Raw genomic sequence first — 21,166 nt, forward strand, 5'->3', positions numbered from 1 at the left:
TCAATTCCAAGACATGTCTCCTCCAACCGGCAGTGCTACCAACCCCAGTGATGTTCTGACTGTGCTTCAAGCGGACTTCCGAACCTTTTGAAATTCTATCTGTGCTGAATTCTCGGTTTTGAAAGACAACATCGCTGATATTGCGAAACGACTAGAAATACAGGAGGCTCGGAGCGGCAAAACGGAGCAGTACAGTAGGCGTAATTACCTCCTTCTGCACGGAGTGAGCAAGGCGCCTAATGAGGACATTTACGGGAAGGTCATGGAAACTATCCGTGAAAAACTGAAAGTCGAACTGGCCATGGACTTCATCGATCACTGTCATCAACTGGGACAGCAACATAGATCGACTGCTGACGTAGTGACTGAGGGTAATCGGCCTATCATTATAAAATTCCTCTGCTACCAACACCAGGATCAAGTTTGGTGCGGTAAGCGACAGCTGAAAAGCTCCAAACTACCCATAAGTGAATCTCTCACTAGCTTGAGAAAGGACGTTTTCAACAAGGCACGAGACACTTTTGGACTGCGCAACACATACAGACAAGATGGAAGGATAATCATTCACGTATCCGGCAAGAAGTTCCATGTGAACACACTCGTGGAATTACAATCATTAAAGAGGTAACATGGTGAAAGCAACATGTGAACAATGTGCATTCTACATAGTTTATTGATTTTTAATTTAGTATATATTTGTGAATGTGTGTGTGTGAATCAGCTGATCACTGTATGTACGAGGAAATTAAGGTAAGTTGCATGTTTTACATTCCTTTAGCATGCCTGAGTTAAGTGCTATTGAAAATCCCCCTCCTCCTTCCTCCTCCCCTAACCCCTCAGCACACTCCTGTAGAACAGACACCCCTCCACAGCCCTTTCCTTGGAACATACATCTGAAAGGACATGGCTTGCCTCCGACTGCTTCTCAGCACTTTCTCCCTCCTATTCCACCCAAACCATTTTAGAGAAGGAACTCAAGTCATTCAATCACGCCCTGTTGTGTGCGCATGTCAACAGCCAATCCATCGTTACTCATCTCGACGAACTGAAGACGATATTTGAAGACAGTCCAATTCATACTGCTCCTGTAAGCGCAAGTTGGCTCCGTAGTTCGATCCCTTCAAGTATGGTTGACATATCGGGCTATGATATTCACAAGCATGATCAGACGAATAAACAAGGTGGTGGGGTTGCTCAATAGTAGAGTTGTTCACATGTCTACTACTGCTGTAGAAACTTCCCCAAAATATATGTTTGTAGAGGTGTGTGTCAATTCTGTAAAGATACTTGTAGGTGTAGTAGATAGGCCTCCTGATGCAGTGCGAGACTTCCATGACTTAGAGGACAGCTTACCGAGACTGCTACCATCATACGAGCACGTGATACTTTTTGGAGACTAACACAAATTTATTAACCCAGAACGAAGCCGCCTTATGACTACAAAATATTTTTAAATCCTGTGACTTGACTATATTGCCCCTTAAACCCACCCACCACGACCATACTTTCACCATTTCCGCTGATACATTCATAGATCTCGTAATAACAAATAACCCCCAAAACATCCTTCACCACGGTTAAGTATCTGTTCCTGACATATCTAAACATGAAACCCATATACTTAGCATACTCTCTTCGCGTGCCTAAGTACCGACCGAAATATGTAACATTTAGAGACTTGGAAAGTATGAATTTAATACAACAGACAAGATTCACAATTCTGCCCCTGGTATGACAATAGTAATGAGGAACACTGACGAGAAAGTGGAAGTATTTAATTCCTATTTACATGAAATGTACAACAAACACGCACCAAAGCGTAATGTGAGAGTAACATGACCGCCCTGTCCTTGGCTGACTACTGATGTTAGGAATATGATGAAAGAACGAGACGCACTACACCGACGCTATAAGCCGACTCAACAAGCTGACGTACATGAGCAGTAACAGTGTTCTTCGAAATCGAATTAAGCTTGTAATTCGTAATAAGAAATTTAATTATTTCCAGCATTTAAACAAAAATATTAACACTGGTTCCACATGGCGACAACTTTGGTCACTGGGTATTGGCAAACCACTTGCGAAGCATACTCATCCCGAGTGTCCCTCGATGAATTAAATACATATACTCCACGGAACGTCTCATTCCTGACACACCGACAGTAGGCCTACAAAACACCATTAACAATATACAACATTAAGGCAACAATCTCCAGCCCATCCAGTATTTGAATTTTATACCATTACAGAGCATGAAGTAAGAAGAGAAGTTATGTCAATTAAATCTCAGGCAACAGGAGCTGATGAAATTCCCATTTCATTCATGACCTACATAATCGAAATAATATTCCCCATTATTATGCATTTAATACATACCTGCCTTACATCAGGCAATATCCTTATTAAATGGAAAGATACATTCATTGTGCCAGTCCCAAAAAACTCTCCTGCAAGCAATACATCAGATTACCAACCTGTCTGCATTTTCACAGCATTTTCTAAGGTTCTGGAGAAGATAATGCATATACAAATAGTTAAATACTTAGTTAAATACTTGGAAAAACATTCTGTACTTGATCCCTTACAGTCTGGTTTTAAGAAAGGAAACAGTACTGCAACAACCCTAATCAAAATCACAGATGACATTAGACGGGCTATGGACGAATGTAAACTGACTACACTTATCCTAATGGACTTCAGCAGCGCGTTTGACACTGTAAATATAGACATTGTTAGCCAAGTTCCAAAAACTTCACATGGCTCATTCTGCTATTCAGCTCAGGGGCTCATACCTCAAGAATAGACGACAGCGAGTTGTATCAAACGTGATGACTACAAAAAGGAGGACTAAGCTATCTGGCATTCCCCAAGGGTCTATTCTTAGACCTCTTTTATTTTTAACATATTTTAATGACATTTCTTCTCATCTGAATAATTGCAACTATCACCTTTATGCTGACGATCTTCAGCTATACTCACACTTTAACGTCTCCGACAAGGACAAAGCAATCCACCAAATGAACTCGACTCTAAATTCAATTAACTCGTATGCAAAAGAGAACTGCCTATTAACTGATGATGCTTGTTTAAAGGGGCCTAACATCGAGGTCATCGGGCCCTAATGGTACGAAATGAAATTACAACAAAAAGTACAAAATCATCCACTGACCAAAGTAAAAAAAAGAAGTCATGAAGAATGAATGGATGGACATGAAACAAAAAAAAAAACAAAAAAAAACAGTGGATTCAACTCAAAAATGGTCATATATAGTAGTATTACTGACCAAGGGACCGCTTATAAAGCACAATCCTGAAACGAGTATGCTGATGTCTAAAGGGGTTCAAAATCCAGGTCTAAGGCCCCTCAAAATGGTGCTTATGGCTAGTAAAGTAGAACCATGGTATTTGTCATGTTGTGGTACTGATCAAAAGTAGCGAAGACTCACGGTGTTCCACACACGATGGTACTACTCACAAGTATTGTACGCCGTACAGGTAACGCAGACCTATGGTGTTTCTCACACAATGGCGCCACTCATAGCCAACGCAAACCGATGAGGCTCCTCACCTAGGTGTACTAACCACACATCCCGTGGTGTTCCTCACATAGTGGGTACCAATCACAGGCAACGCGGACCCACGGTGTCGCTCATATAGCGGTACTAAACACAGGCAATGCCCAGACCCGCGGTGTTGCTCACATGGGTACGACTCACGGGTACTGGAAACCCACAGTGACCCTCTCACAGCTGCTACTAAGCACAAACCTATTTTGGACCTAACATAGTGGTACTACTTGCAAGTAAAGGCGACCCATGGTTTTCCCCGCATGATGGTACTATTCAAAAGTAGTGTCATGGTTCTCATACAATCATCCCTCGGTCGCCCCTTTTAGTCGCCTCTCACGACAAGCAGGGGATATCGTGGATGTATTTTTCGTCTGTGTCCCCCACCCACAGGGGGTAAAGAGAGAGAGAAAAGAAGAAGAAAGAAGGGACCTGTCACTTCAAAAGATGAAGGAAAGGACTAAGAAAGGCAAGGGCCACGAAGGGCGTGAAAATGAATGACTCCCTAGGCCTCGAATGCTCTAATACCGTCGGGGTCAGAAAAGAACAAGAGTTGACCAAGGGAGGTCGGACAGGTTAGATGGAAGTGAGGAGCCTGGCACAAGTAAGTGAAAGCAATGCCAAGACTCAGCTAAGGGCCCCGTGGTCGCCAATCCACACTCCCAAGTTGAGAGCCCCTTGGGCCCCTGTTAGTCGCCTCTTACGACAGGCAGGGAATACCGTGGGTGTATTCTTCATCAGTGTCCCTCACCCACAGGGGGTACTGTGTTTGGTCCGCGAGAGGTATTTTATTTCCCTCAAGTCTGCCGGCAAGCCGGTTAGGAACCCCCTATCCGCCACCTGGGATGCGCCACGTGGGAGTATCACCTCTCCCCCTGCTACGCCAGCGTAGTAGATTCGTGGTGCCTATTAATTAACCTGAAGAAAATGCAAGCAATCATAATAGGACAATCTAGGCTTTTAAACGCGCTAAACATCACACAACAGCCTACTCTCATGCTCTGTGATGAAGCTATAACTTTTCAGAAGTGTGTAAGAAACCTAGGCATTGTCGTGAATGACACATTATTTTTTTTTTTTTTTTTTTTTTTGCTAGGGGCTTTACGTCGCACCGACACAGATAGCTCTTATGGCGACGATGGGATAGGAAAGGCCTAGGAGTTGGAAGGAAGCGGCCGTGGCCTTAATTAAGGTACAGCCCCAGCATTTGCCTGGTGTGAAAATGGGAAACCACGGAAAATCATTTTCAGGGCTGCCGATAATGGGATTCGAACCTACTATCTCCCGGATGCAAGCTCACAGCCGCGCGCCTCTACGCGCACGGCCAACTCGCCCGGTAAATGACACATTAAACTGGAATGACCATATAATAAGTGTCTGCAGAAAGGTATATGCATCTCTCCACCCTCTTAAAAAGAAACAATTCATTCTTCCACTTAGCAGTAAAATAAAATTTTTTCAAACTCTCATTTTTCCATTAATTTATTACTGTGATGTCATATTAACCGATGCACCTGTAGAACAAACTATAAAATTTCAAAGGGTAATGAACTCTTGCATATGATTTATATTTTCTTTGAACTTTAGGACACATATTTCCCCTTATTTTGAGAAGCTATCCTGGCTGAAAATTGAACAACTCAGAAATCTACATACTGCGACACTTATTTTTCGACTTCTGAAATTATCTACACCTGAAATTATCTACACCTGAATACCTATCCTCACATTTTAACTTCCCCTCATCTATCCATGGACATAATACCAGATCGACTTCTATCCTTACAATACTGGTTAATCATTCATCAGTATACAGCCACTCTTTCCAAGTGTCTGGGGCAAGGCTCTGGAACACACTCCCTGTCAGTATACATAATAGCACTTCAATAGTCTCATTTAAATGGTCTTGTCGAGATTTCCTCTTAAATATGTGATCAGCTTGTATGAATGTTGGTGTGCATGAGTGCAAGTATGATTTACAGCTAGGTGATGTAGATAGATGATATTAATCATTAAAAATAGCAATTATAATAAGTTATATGACTCCATTAATTTAGGTAGTTTCTAGAGACTGTTAACAACGTTATTTTTCTTAATTCATGTGACTATGTACTGTATGTTGTGGTTAAGTGTAAGAGAGGGCCATAACTAACTAACTAACTAACTAACTAACTAACTAACTAACTAACTAACTAACTAACTAACTAACTAACTAACTAACTAACTAACTAACTAACTAACTAACTAACTAACTAACTAACTAACTAACTAACTAACTAACTAACTAACTAACTAACTAACTAACTAACTAACTAACTAACTAACTAACTAACTAACTAACTAACTAACTAACTAACTAACTAACTAACTAACTAACTAACTAACTAACTAACTAACTAACTAACTAACTAACTAACTAACTAACTAACTAACTAACTAACTAACTAACTAACTAACTAACTAACTAACTAACTAACTAACTAACTAACTAACTAACTAACTAACTAACTAACTAACTAACTAACTAACTAACTAACTAACTAACTAACTAACTAACTAACTAACTAACTAACTAACTAACTAACTAACTAACTAACTAACTAACTAACTAACTAACTAACTAACTAACTAACTAACTAACTAACTAACTAACTAACTAACTAACTAACTAACTAACTAACTAACTAACTAACTAACTAACTAACTAACTAACTAACTAACTAACTAACTAACTAACTAACTAACTAACTAACTAACTAACTAACTAACTAACTAACTAACTAACTAACTAACTAACTAACTAACTAACTAACTAACTAACTAACTAACTAACTAACTAACTAACTAACTAACTAACTAACTAACTAACTAACTAACTAACTAACTAACTAACTAACTAACTAACTAACTAACTAACTAACTAACTAACTAACTAACTAACTAACTAACTAACTAACTAACTAACTAACTAACTAACTAACTAACTAACTAACTAACTAACTAACTAACTAACTAACTAACTAACTAACTAACTAACTAACTAACTAACTAACTAACTAACTAACTAACTAACTAACTAACTAACTAACTAACTAACTAACTAACTAACTAACTAACTAACTAACTAACTAACTAACTAACTAACTAACTAACTAACTAACTAACTAACTAACTAACTAACTAACTAACTAACTAACTAACTAACTAACTAACTAACTAACTAACTAACTAACTAACTAACTAACTAACTAACTAACTAACTAACTAACTAACTAACTAACTAACTAACTAACTAACTAACTAACTAACTAACTAACTAACTAACTAACTAACTAACTAACTAACTAACTAACTAACTAACTAACTAACTAACTAACTAACTAACTAACTAACTAACTAACTAACTAACTAACTAACTAACTAACTAACTAACTAACTGTGTTACAGAACATAATATAAAATTATGAAGATTAAAAGTATTTTAATTCTAATGAGGTTTGATTTACCAACTTCTTGCAAAAACCTTGCACGCCAATTTTTATGCTCCAACTTCAGAAAAAGTAAGATATGCGCGAGCAAATAGGATACCACCATTTTTTCAAATATTCTCTTTTTGATTGTATTTAGCCATGAAAATGAAAACCTACAACCTGTTTTCCAGTCACTGACCAAGTCAGGGATGTAATGAATGAATTATATATAAAGGCTATTTTTACGATGGGGTTGTCACTCCCAAAGTGATGTATATTAATGACTGATAGATGCTACGAAATGAGAAGGGAGAGTGTTGCTGGAATGAAAGATGACGGGGAAAACCGGAGTACCCGGAGAAAAACCTGTCCCGCCTCCGCTTTGTCCAGCACAAATCTCACATGGAACGACCATATACTTGTATAAGTTATTGGGATTAATCATGCAACATTTCACAGGACATGCTACCACATTGGAGTTCAGAGCTACACTCTAAGTAGCAGCGCAGCATGGCAATTGTAGCAGCTCAAGATGACAGCACTATTATATAACCCAATGTCGTCATTCAGAGGCCAGACTCTTGTTACTAGGTACATCCGTCCTTATCGTTTACAATGAGGAACACTGTCATTACATGGGTTGTCTAAAAATAAATTTGATTTTAAAACTTATGTTTCTCTAACACTCACCATCTGAAGTATAGTTCCAAAATTGATAGACATACTCTACACCAAAATGTCATTATATAAATATTTTAGTCTTGAAATCTTTTTGCTTCATTTTTCAAAAGCTAATTGCAATATATGCTCAACTTATAATTATTAAAATTCTTTTAGTAGTTTAACAAATACACTGGTCTTGTAAACCAATATTATGATATCTCTTCTCATTAATCCCCAAAATTAATATTTTATACCAAACTACCCTCTGAATTACGAGACTGATTTATTGATTCTCTCCTTTAATAGAAAGAAAAGTATGTTTCAGATTATTATTTGTGTAATATAATTTTCAAATATATAATTATGGTTCACATCAGGAAATAACATTAACAATTTTATAGTAGCACCTAGTAGAAGATAAAAACTTATTTCAAAACTCTTATACAGTATTTATGATAGTGAGATTTTATTATGACTGACATGAAATAAATAGCCACAACGAAGCTATTCTAATTGATATGCAAGGGACTTTGGATAAAAAAGATCAACAGAAGGAGTCTGACATTTTTTTTTCTTACAAGTTGCTTTATGTCGCATCGAAACAGATAAGTCTTATGGCGATGATGGGAAAGGAAATGTCTAGGAGTGGGAAGTAAGCAACCATGACCTTAATTAAGGCACAGCCCCAGCATTTGCCTGGTGTGAAAATGGGAAACCACAGGAAACCACCTTCAGGACTGCCGACAGTGGGGTTGGAACCCACTATCTCTAGAATACTGGATACTGGCTGCACTTCAGCGACTGCAGCTATGGAGCTCTGTGTGTCTGACAATATTGAACGACATCAATCACTAAGATCCAGGACCTGAGGTCACTAAATATCTTATCACTTAACAGCTCCTAAAGGAGAAAGTTTGCAAGGAAACTCAAAAGTAAACCTTGATTTCGACGAATTTAGATTGCAGGTCACATGGCGCAGCTGGTGAAAATCTTCAGTCTTGCTACTATTTAATATCACTACTCTTAACTAATATATACTCACCGTAAACCGTGCTCTTTCTTCCATAACCTCATAACCTATAATAGGAATATGCATTTTTGGTATAGCATCTCCAGCTGTCTGACATCCGGCAGCACTCAGCATTTGCAACCTAGAAATATAAAATTACATTCAGATAACCATACGATGCTATATCATCCTTAATAAATTTCCTTCAATACATAAATATGAATAAAATACCATGAAACACAAGCTATTAGCAAAGATTTCTGAAGCATTACCTCAAGATAAAAATACTGCAAGTCTTAAAAATAATTTCCAATGCATGTCAAATGAAAGTGAGAAAGCCTTCCTCTAAATCACATATAGCAAGACACTGCAGTTCAAGTTCAAGGTAACAACCCATATCCAATGCAAAGACCATAAGGGTAATGATATATTGATACCAACTGAAAACTTGAATAAGTTGTGTATTTTCTTGTTAGATGCCACAAGCATTCTAACTTAAGCTACCCAGATGTCAACCTTTCTTTATTCATACAGTTTGTGCTGTGTTCCTCGTCTGTTTACCATGAAAACCATGTTTATGTTACTGAACACTAGGTTAGCCAAGACAGAGTCGTGATTTAGTGGTGATTTCTTATATTGTTTTTATTGCTTCATATGAACAATATAGTAATTGGGTTTTACATCCCACTAACTACTTCCACAGTTTTCGGACACGCCGAGGTGCAAGTATTTTGTCCCACAGGAGTTCTTTTACATGCCAGTAAATCTACCGACAGAAGGCTGAGATATTTGAGCACCTTCAAATACCACTGGACTGGGCCATGATCGAACCTGCCAAGTTTGACCACATAAGCTACATCACAGCTGAGAGTGCAGGTCATATTAAGAATGCCTTTTGAGTACATTACTCCTCCAGTTCGCTGTTTTGTATGCTCTCCACATCACTGTAACATAGCATCAAGTGTTAATTACACGTTTTGCACCTGGCATGACATCTTAATATAGTTACATAGTAGACTGACATATGATACATGATTACAGCAATGTCATATTTTTAGAATGGTCTATAGTCACATGGCAGGAATGATGATAGTGTTTGGAATCATTTGTAGGATGTGCTAACAGTGCATCAGTACCATGTGGGATGCTATCAGAAAATACTGACCTCACAACCATCTCACACATTTGTTGGCCTGCAGAATGAAATAGTGGTAGAGGCAGCTGATTTACCTCATATGTAATATATTTCCTATCACATATTTCACATTTACAAATTAATTTTCATCATTATATAGCAGCAAATTTTCAGCATAATTAAGCCATACAGACTAACAAAATGTTTACTAAAAGGTCATTACAATAGAAGAAAAGGAAGTAGCAGGGCTGGCTTGTTTAAACCAAATTTTAAAAATTAACATTACTGATATTTTTAATGACAATAATTCGTGATGTGTATTACTGTAGCCACGTCTTAGCTCGTGAACCATGGGCAATGGCTGAGTGGCCTAGTAACTGGTCCCCAAGAGTCGGGATACCAGAGGATTCCAGCTGCTATAGAATAGGAATGGCAATAATTTTTCGATGATACATACCACTATCTGATCAGTTTATTACCTATAAGCCTAGGATAAAGAGAGTGAAATCTGTCTCAATAGATGAAATAAACAGTGTGAAACAAATAATGGTTGAGTCCAAGAAGTAGCCATGGGAAGATTTAAATAATGAAATGGAAAGGCTAAGTCAAGTGGCAGGGAAAACGTTTGATACTGTAATAAAGAATCTTAGGGAGGGAAAAAGAAGATGAAGTGTTTTGAATAACTCAGGTGAACTAAGAGTAGATCCCAGGGAATCACTGGACATGTGGAAGGAATATTTTGAAAATCTTCTTAACATATAAGGAACTCCATCTGTTGATGTAGCGAACAACCGAGCTCAAGGCAAGGAGGACCGAAGGGGTCTGCTCGAGGCTTTACGTCCCCATCCAACAGATGAATGACCAACAGCGTCATATGCCCTCACTTCTTATGAACACTGCAGAGTGTTTCAGAATTGAATCCAGGCTTTCTGACACAATCTACAGATTATATATATCATACCACCACCTCTCCTACCCTGCCAGCCAATATTCCGATGGTGAATTCTTTTTCCAACAACTGTCTCAGATCATACAGACTTGACGCTGTAACTTTCATGGCCGCCAGGTGCGCTGGGTTATCTACTGAAAGATACAAATTAGCAGGGAAGGATTCAATTAGGTGGAAATTTAGTAAGCCGTTTGGCCTATGCCGATGACTTGGTCTTAATGGCAGATTGTGCTGAAACCTGCAATCTAATATACTGGAACTTGAAAATAAGTGAAGTGAGTATGATATGAAAATTACAATTGGCTTGACGTTGCACTGACACAGATAGGTCTTACGGTGATGATGGAACAGGAAATGGCTAGGGGTGAGAAGGAAGCGACCGTGGCCTTAATTAAGGTACAGCCCCAGCATTTGCCTGGTGTGAAAATGGGAAAATACGGAAAACCATCTACAGGGCTCGCACCTGTTTTATTGTAGAAGTCAAAGTATGCTAAAAACATTAAGACATGTGATATTTTATTACTAAATTTTTAGAAAACATAGTCTTCCTACTGACACAAGTTTTACAAAACATAGTACCATTTAACTTATAAATAAGATGTTTTTAAAACTTTAAATAAGAGTACAGTATCAACATTATAATAATAAAATCGAATGAGAGTGATTGAACATCAAGGTCAATGATATAAACTGGTGAACAAATTTAGACATTTAAATTTCTCTTCCAAGCACATTTTAACACTACAACGCATCAATGTAATTTAGAATTAGTCATTTAAAATACAAATAAGTAGTGTTTTAATATTATTTGTAGGGATATGGCGACCCCATCGCCCAGTGGGAAACCACTGCAGTCAGCCACTCGAGCATTGGCGGGAAAACCATAGCTATTGGGGGGGTATGGAGGAAATGCCTACTCCCAGCCGTTTATGTTTGGTACGGCGTTTATAGTAGACCGAAACTTCTTAAGTAATATCATTGACTGGAGGGGTGTGAATGAGAGACTGTCATACTTTATGATGAAAATTGGCAATAAAACTTACATACTTGTCAATGCACTAAGGTGAACATTATCCTGGCAGAAGGTATAAAATGCCCTCAGGGCCTCATTACCTCAGTTGCAACAACACTACCGATACCGCAGTAGCCCAGCTTAATACTTTGGCTTGTGAAGTAACTATGGAGCACATGATAGTCACTACTTTACCCCAGGGGGTTAATACTCCGTCGACCTTGGAGTACGCAAGCAGGTTGTTGGATTCTGGGGAACCTGCATCGTGTGCGGAGGGTTGAGTCGGAGCTCCCCAATACCTCAACATCCTCAATATGTCAGACACAAAAGATTAGACCCAAGAGAACCTTTAAATTAGGAACCATCAACATACAGACCATGATCAGAGTAGCGAAACTGAAACAAGTCCTTGATACAATGAGAGAACATGGAATCGGCATACTGGCTCTACAGGAAACGAGATTCAGGGATTAAAATAGGTGGAATCAGAAGTATATGTAATAATGGAGGGAAAACCGGGTATCAGGATGAAGCAACAGCCGTTTACGTTCGGTATGGCGTTTGTAGTAGACCGAAGCTCCTTGAGTAATATCATTGACTGGAGGGGTGTGAATGAGAGACTGTCATACTTTATGATGAAAATTGGCAATAAAACTTACACACTTGTTGATGCACATGCAAATAACAAAAAAGACAAAGCAGGGACAGAGAACTTCTGGAACGGACTGGATAAGGTAGTAACGGAAGCAAACAAGAGAGGTGTCACAATCTTGCTGGGAGATTTCAATGCACAGCTAGGCACTGAAAGGAGATTCAAAGGCCCTGTAGGGATTACTCTGCACACAAGAGAACAAATAAGAATGGAGAAAGGCTTGTGAACTTGTGCAAAAGACACAAGATGAGAAACATGACCACACACTACAAAGCCAAGGCGAGTAAAAAGACAACCTGGGTAAGTCCGGGCAATAGAATTGGTGAAAGGCAGATAGACCACGTAGCAATCCGAGACAAAAACCGTGCAGAGATCATGAACACCAAAGTCAGGAAAAACAGTAGAATGGAGTCTGACCACTATCTCATTGAAATCAAATATACATGGATACCAAACAGAACTAGGAGAAACACTAACACAAACTCACACCAGATCAACAGATAACTGCTGAACAAAAACAGAGATCAATACACGAAGAACCTGACAGTGGAGAGTAAATGGGAAAACTTAAAGGACAAGGTTAGAGAAGAATCCAAACGACTGGCCACTAATAACAAGAGAAGGAAGCATGAGCGATGGACAGATGAATGTGAAGAGGCGGTAGAGTACAGGAGGAAGATGTGGGTAAGGTGGCAGACTACCAGGAAGGAAGAGGACTTTTCAACATTCGAGACAGTGAGAAGGATGGCCGCCAAGACGATCAGGATTTCCAGAAGGAAAAGGTGGAATGAGAGTCTGGAAGAAGCTGATCATGTCTTTAAGAAAAACAAATCACGATCCTTCTATAAGGAGATGAAGAGCAGGATAAAGGGTTATGAGGCGAAAGAACCTTTTGTGAAAGGACAAGATGGCGAGTTGAAAATAGGTGAAAAAGACGTATGCAAGGAAATGGCAAGATATTTCAAAGATTTACTGAAGACAGAAGCACCCACACGGAGTATAACACTACAGTAAAGCAGTTACATCAACCAAGAACGTGCACCCACCAGAACAGAAGTTGTGAAGGCAATCAAGGATCTCAAAAACAACAAAGCACCAGGTATATGTGTGCCAAGATCAAATGGGGTGGTCCTGCAATGGAAGAAAGCATGTACAGAATAATAATGGATATCTGGATAAATAAGATATCTAGCGACTGGAAAGAAGCCATAATTATACCGGTACATAGGAAAGAGACAAAATAATACTGGATAACTACAGAGGTATCTCAATGCTAAAAATTGGGTACAAGATTCTCTCTCTCTCTGTGGGGCTGATGACCTAGATGTTAGGTCCCTTTAAACAACAAGCATCATCAACAAGCAAGATACTCTCGAGATTATTGCTGAATACAGTGGAAGCACAGCTTGAATTGGCCATAGGAGAATACGAGGGTGGTTTCCAGAAAGGGAGAAACTGCGTAGAACAGATCTTTGGACTCAAGTGAATCATAGAACACAGACACAGGAAAGGACACAATAGTGACATTTGTAGACTTCGCAAAAGCCTACGACTCGATAGAGAGGAACACACTACTGAACATTCTACGTGACAGAGGACTGGATTCTAGGGTATGACACATGCATTGGTGGGGGAAACATTGGAGGCTACAACCGCTAGAGTAGGATACCGGAGTATGTTGTCAGACAGCTTTGAAATTAAGACAGGAATCCGACAAAGGGATGGTCTCAACAAATTATTAAACAAATTCATTTAAAACACCACCTAATCGATATTTTGCCTTTTGGCAAAATTATAAAAACATTATCATATACAGGACAATTTTTTTTTTTTTGCTATTGGCTTTACATCGCACCGACACAGATAGGTCTCATGGCGACGATGGAACAGGAAAGGGACTGGGAAGAAAGCGGCAATGGCCTTAATTAAGGTACAGCCTGGTGTAAAAATGGAAAACCATCTTCAGGGCTGCCGACAGTGGGGTTCAAACCCACTATCTCCCAAATACTGGATACTGGCCGCACTTAAGCGACTGCAGCTATCGACCTTGGTAGGACATGTTTCAACCACTTAGTGGTCATCTTCAGCTGTCTTTAAATAGCTTAGATGAAACAATTTGATTAGTAAGTACATTAACATCTTAAATTACTTTCCCATGGAAACTTATAACTATTGCTTAAAGTGCTTAAAATTGGGGGGGAAGGGGGGAATTTTAGTGATGTGGTGTGTAAAAAGGTACTTAAATTACAATTTGCGTCTATGTTAATATTAAAAGACTTATTTTCTAATTGAACATTTAAAATATCTTAAAACGTCTGTAATTAGGCACATTTTGTAAAAACACTAGGTAGCTTGATCTTGCTTATGTTAAAATAGATGGGTATACCAGTCTTCAGGTTTCATATTGATTGTCTATTGTGTTGATATCTTCCTTGAAAGTTGCTTTTTATTTTTAGTACCAGGTTGTGTTGAACTCTTAATTTACAATGGTCCTATGGTGACTTAAGTTGCGTGAAATGGTGGTCCTCAGATTTGGGCAGCTTGCCTCATGATCTTTTTGGAATGGTGTTTACACTCCGACATCGATATAACACTGGGTCATGTACACGAAAACAGTCTCAAGGCAGCGGCGTACAAACACCATTCCAGAAAGATCGTGAGACAAGCTGCCCAAATCTGAAGACTGCCATTTCACGCAACTTAATAGTCACCATAGGACCATTGTAAATCAAGAGATCAACACAAGCTGGTACTAAAAATAAAAAGCAACTTTCAAGGAAGATAATCAACACAATAGACAATCAATAAGACACTGGTGTACACATAGATTTTAACATAAGCAAGATCAAGCCACCTAGTGTTTTTACAAAAAGTGCCTAATTACAGACGTTTTAAGATTTTTTAAATGTGTTCAATTAGAAAAGTCTTTTAATATTAACGTAGACATGAATTGTAATTTAAGTACCTTTATACACACCACATCACTAAAATCCCCCTTATCCCCCCCTTTCCCCACCCAAATTTCAAGCGCTTTAAGCAATAGTTATAAGTTCCCATGGGAAAGTAATTTAAGATGTTAATGTACTTACTAATCAAATTGTTTCATCTAAGCTATTTAAAGACAGCTGAAGAGGACAACTAAGAGGTCGCAACATGTCCTGTATATGATAATATTTTTATAATTCTGCCAAAAGGCAAGAAATAAAGTATTGATTAGGTGGTGTTTTAAATTAACTGGTTTAATAATTTGTTAATTGAATACATCGATATGGTCATGAAGTGGACAGCTTGCAACTGCAAGGGGATGGTCTGTTGCCAATATTATTTAACCTAGTTTTGGATGAAGTGGTGAAGCAGTGGATACAGTTGAATAGAACCATGGGAATTGAAGGTGTACAGATTGGATACGAGATCAAACACAATGCATGGTGGATTGCCTTGCCTTCGCAGATGATATGGTATTGTTACACGAGAAGGAAAAAGACGCGAAGTTGGCACTAGCAAATCTAGCCGAGGCTGCAGCAAAGGTTGGTCTAAAAATAGCCTACAACAAGACGAAGGTACTGAATACGAAGACCGATTGGAATATAAAAGGCCAAGTGATTCGACAGCTTCCGGTACCTAGGTGAGAATATCATGGGTAAAGTACAAAGCAACAAAAGTACCAACAGACAGAGCTCAACTGCTGCTGAAACTATGATATGCAGCCATGACTACATATGGAAAGAAGAACCTCTCGAGGAACGCCAAACTGCGACACTACATGATAACCATCAGGAATACTGCATTATATGCAACTGAAACATTGACATTGGGCAAGAGCGCATGCATACGATTGGAGAAGGCGGAAAGAAGAATCTTAAGACATATATGGGACACCAAAAAGCAAGGTGAAATCTGGGTACACAGATCAAGGCAGGAACTATATGAAAGTATAGAACCAATCTTGAGTGTGATAAGAAAGAGAAGGTTAGGACTTGGACATCTCATGAGGATGGATGACATTAGGCTGACAAAGAAGATATGGAATGCAACCTGCTTAACTGGAAATAAGTGGATGAAGGAAGTCAGAGAAGATTGGGAGACTATTGGCATAAAGGAAAAATATCCACTGATGACAGTACAGGATAGGCCCAAATACAGAAAGCTCATGGAAGGTCACAGATGGACGGAAACCAGGATCCAGATTCAGATCACGGAAGCAGAGAGAAAGAGGGGGAATGAGAGAATGAAGAGGTATTGGGAAGAAAGAAGACGTGCCGAACAAGTCACTCGTGATCCTCAGGGGTCGTAACGAACCGAATAGAATAGAATAGAATAGAATAGAATAGAATAGAATAGAATAGAATAGAATAGAATATTATATGTTATTTTTAATAACATCAGGGTTCTTCAGCAGCTGAAGATGACCCACACATAGGGTCGAAACTGGTACTGCAATGTAAAATGTTTTAAGTACCTTATAATAAACAATAGTATTGATTAGGTGGAAAGTCCTAACTTTATACTTGTTATCATTGGAATTATCAATACGGAAAATAAAGTTAATAGATTATGATATTCAGGGCTGCCGACAATGGGGTTCGAACTCGCCAACTCCCAAATGAAAGCTCAGAGCTGCACACCCCTAAGCGCACAGCCAACTCACTTGGTAATATGAAAATGAGAATTGAATGTCAGGTTGGGAACACAAAACTGGAACAAGTAGATCATTTCAAGAATTTGCATATGTATTCTCCCCGGACAGTAGTAGAGTAAGTGAGATTGAATTAAGATGCAGCACAGCTAATACAGTGAGCTCACAGTTGTGATAAATAGTATTCTGTAAGAAAGAAGTCAGCTGCCGGACAAAACTCTCTTTCCACCAGTATTTTTTTTTTTTTTTTTTTTTTTTTTTTTTTTTAGTCCAACTTTGCTGTACCATAGTGTAAGCTGGGTGTACTCAGGACATCTTATTCATAACTCAGAAGTAACAGACACGAAAGTACTGAGAATGATTGCCGGTAAAAACAGGTGGAAACAATGACAGAAGGGTACTCAGAATGAGGAGATAAACTCAATTGATGAAGTTGTATACATAAAGTGTCATAGGTGGTGGGGTCATGCGAGATGAATGGAGGAGGATAGTGAACCGTACTCTTCATGTCGAATTCGGTGATATTTAACGCCATTTTAATGTTGCACAATAGGATGCTACGATAATTGGCGCGAACCCAGGTTGGAAGTAGGAGCTTGGACGCTATCCTCCACTACAGGTGTCGCATTATGTGTGTGAAACAAAAGATGTGTTGGAGTAAGATAGAGATATGTGGAGCTTGTTTGGGGAAGCCCTCTGCCACATTAACAAAATTTAAAGTGGCAAGATACAGGCTTGACACTTCGCAGGAATTGAGTGATATCTACTCTCCCTGAAGACTTTTAGAGGAAACAGAGTAAATAGATGACAATGATCCTCAGAATTTTAGGAACATTATGATGTGTCTCATGCCATTAATATGCAACGCATTTGATAATTCCGCATTAGCGTGCATCACTGCGGGAAGGTGTCAAGTATCTGCATTCCAATGTGAAGAGTGTATCCTGGGTCGTCCCCTAGCGTGGCCTGGCTAGAGGGTCCCTATAAGCACTGCTGATTTGGAGGTAGGTATCCTATTCTGCAGCACAATTCTCTCCTGTGCGTGTCGTGAGTACGTCCATCAGTTTAATAATTGTGCCACAAACTTTGCTTAGGACAAAGACTGTGATTGTGTTAGTGTAGTTGTGCTAATAATTATTTAGCGGATCAATGATCCATAAACTTTGCAGTAACTGTTCAATCAAATGATTGTATTTAGATGCTTTACAGTGCGGTCGCGAATGTCAAATTATCCGACCGTAGACAATGCCGTACAGATAGATTTCATCACGAAGCGGTACGGGTAACCGTGCAAACAGATAACTAAGTGCGGAAGAAGTGAAAGTATAAACTATAGCAATGTGGGTTATTACCACTAGACATACATGTCCTAATCAGTTGAGCATGTGATAATGACAATTTGTTCGACAGATTAGGCCGCTGATTTTAGATCGCAGGTATATTATCCTACACATTCATGTGCGGTTAGGCAGCTAAAAGGGGAACAATGATTTTTAATGTCGCAGATCGCCAGTAACAGATTTATGGCTGTGAAAGTAAATAGAAATGATGGTAGTGCCGTGCTGTTAAATAATTAGGCATTTCAATCCAGTGAAGACCTGTACTGTGTGTCAAGAGCCTAGTGGCACGAGACCTTCCAACCATAACCTCAAGAAGACAGCCTCATGAACGAATGATACCTCAAGACGACGGCCTCATGAACGAGCCATTCATGGAGACTGGACCAAGAGGATCGACCCTGGACAACAGCTTCAACGATGATGGGCTAGGCAGGAGTAGACATGGCCCGAAGGCAGAAGCAAAGAGGTCATCAGTAATGAGCTAAATGGACAAGTGTTTTGGCATGTGTTAGGGATAGTAAGATTTTTGCAGATAGATATTTGTTTAATCATGTAGATAAGATTCAGTTAAGCCCTTTTGGCAATAGTATAATTAGTCAAGATGATAGTGAAGCCCTTCAGGCAGCTGTGTAATACAGTTACGATGTTGTGTAAGCCCATCATGCAGCCTGATGATACAATCATGAGCTTGAGTAAACCCTTATGGCAAGCAACTAATTTACACAGGACAATTTCATGGTGTATTTGTATAGTTAGTTATAATTTATGGGAAACGTGGGAGCTAGGTGTAACATAGATTTGTTGTTAGTGGTACATTCCAGTTATTCTTTATGCATGTTAACATAATCTGTTGCAAGGTAAATGTCTTCAAAGGAAAGTTCTGATAATCTAAGATGGTGTCTTGGAAGATAGCAAAATGTTGGTTAATTTTGTCGGGATCTGTACATTTTATTTGCATGAATTTCAGTGATTTGGGTGAGGCTGCGTATAAGCAGTAGCAACATTGTAACAGTAAGATTATCTGCATTTTCGACAGAGTTTCTTTCACTATGCACTTGACTTGAACCTGGGACTCAAGGATGAGATGTTGCGCCGTATGAAAGATGCACCCTAGCGTTTGTGATGAATTAGTACACAAGGTTACTCTGATTTAATGAGGTAGACCCTAGATGTGGTCAGGCGATTGAGCCTTTTGTATATGTGAAAGTAAATGATCCCTTGTATTTGTCAGGGAATGGCCAAGAGAGAGCCCATATGCCTGCTTTGCAAGAGCAGAAGACTAAAGAGTCCTTGTCCCGTCAAGTTCGCATCAGCTGAGATGAACTAGGTCAAGGAGGCGTGTTTGTTTACGACTTTTTCTGCTAGTACGGGAGAGCTACTCACACCACCCTGCAGGTCAACGACACAACTCACCCCCAGCCAAGGAAACTTTTCGTCTTGGATGTCTGCAGGTGAACTGTTATTTTTATTCTGTTTCTGTTGTGTTTATTCCAGGCGGTTAATTTGATGTCTGTTGGTTGGCATCCGTGTGTGTTTATTTATGTTTTTCATGTGCATCAGATTGTCCTATGATTGTCGTTTAATAAGTGATGTAACACGCAAGTTACCAGGGGTCAAGAGTTTGTTACTCTTACATGTTTGTGGAACCGTGTCCACATTAAAATCTGTGTTTTGGTAGATGTAAATTAGTACTGTGTTTTTGTACAGTTGTATATAATTCCTGTATGTAAGGGATTTTTCTAGGCTTAATTATTGATCTGCGAAGCGTTACTAGTCCCAACACTACAATTTATTTCTTCTATGCCATGGTGTTCTACACCACAGGCTTGTCCACAATCAGCTTAAGATTCAAATGATGTAGTAACATTATAAATACTCAACGTTTTGTATAATCAAAGACTCAGCGTTTGTTTGATCACAAAGAATTATGTTTGTTACATATCATGAAGATTCAATGTTTTGTTCATGTCACTGCTACTTCATGGCATTAATCGCACTGATTTTTGGCGCACTGGCTTATGTTACAACATTTTAATACTGCTTTTATTGTGCTTTTGTTCATTATATTGATTGATTTTAAGTTGTTCCTCATTTATGCAAATACAACGCAGAATTCCTGTCCATTTAGAACTGTAAGATCCTTAGTTTTTAATTGGAGGCTACCGGACCCTTACCCATGTTCCACGGCTGCTAGGCAGTGCATTCTGGACAGGAATATCAGGTATGTTATTGAACCCCCTATATTTACTCGACTTATCCATTCACTTACGCCGTTATAGGGTATAATAGGTTACCTAGGAAAATAATGCATTCTGTCATGGAGGGTAAAAGAGGTAGAGGGAGACCAAGTTGACAACAACTGGAGTCAATTGAATGAATTACAGATAAGATGTACGGAACTAAATAGGGTCATAAATAGGGGTCAGTTCACAGATTTGCAGACTGAATGCTCGAAGGCTTACCAGTCTATAATGAACATTTATGTATGTATATATTGTACCCTTGAACAGCATGATGTGGCACTGATCGTCTCGTAGACTTTGCCCCGGCTCCGTTAAATACTCACCGTGCACGTGGAAACTTACCTCATGGACAGTGGGTTCATCATCCTCGTCATCAGGGTCCAAGAGAATAACTACTCTCTACTGATTTTTACTTCTAGAATTTATTGACAAAACAGACTAATGAGGTGACAAAATAGATTTAATAAAAATAAGATAGAATGGAATAACCA

General features: G+C 39.0%; 1 protein-coding gene across 4 annotated transcripts in view; it reads right to left on the reverse strand.

Moving 5' to 3' along the window:
- The window catches only part of Snx16 (sorting nexin 16), a 131,647-nt gene that overhangs the window by 46,946 nt on the left and 63,535 nt on the right, over positions 1-21,166 (reverse strand). For all 4 annotated transcript variants that reach the window (XM_067138923.2, XM_067138920.2, XM_067138921.2 and 1 more), the window contains exon 3: positions 8,742-8,850. In XM_067138923.2, the coding sequence (XP_066995024.1) occupies positions 8,742-8,843 (102 nt within the window). In that variant the 5' untranslated portion in view covers positions 8,844-8,850. The remainder of the gene's footprint in view (positions 1-8,741; positions 8,851-21,166) is intronic.

Source organism: Anabrus simplex, chromosome 2 (genome assembly GCF_040414725.1).
Source record: "Anabrus simplex isolate iqAnaSimp1 chromosome 2, ASM4041472v1, whole genome shotgun sequence".
Taxonomy (NCBI): Eukaryota; Metazoa; Arthropoda; class Insecta; order Orthoptera; family Tettigoniidae; genus Anabrus; species Anabrus simplex.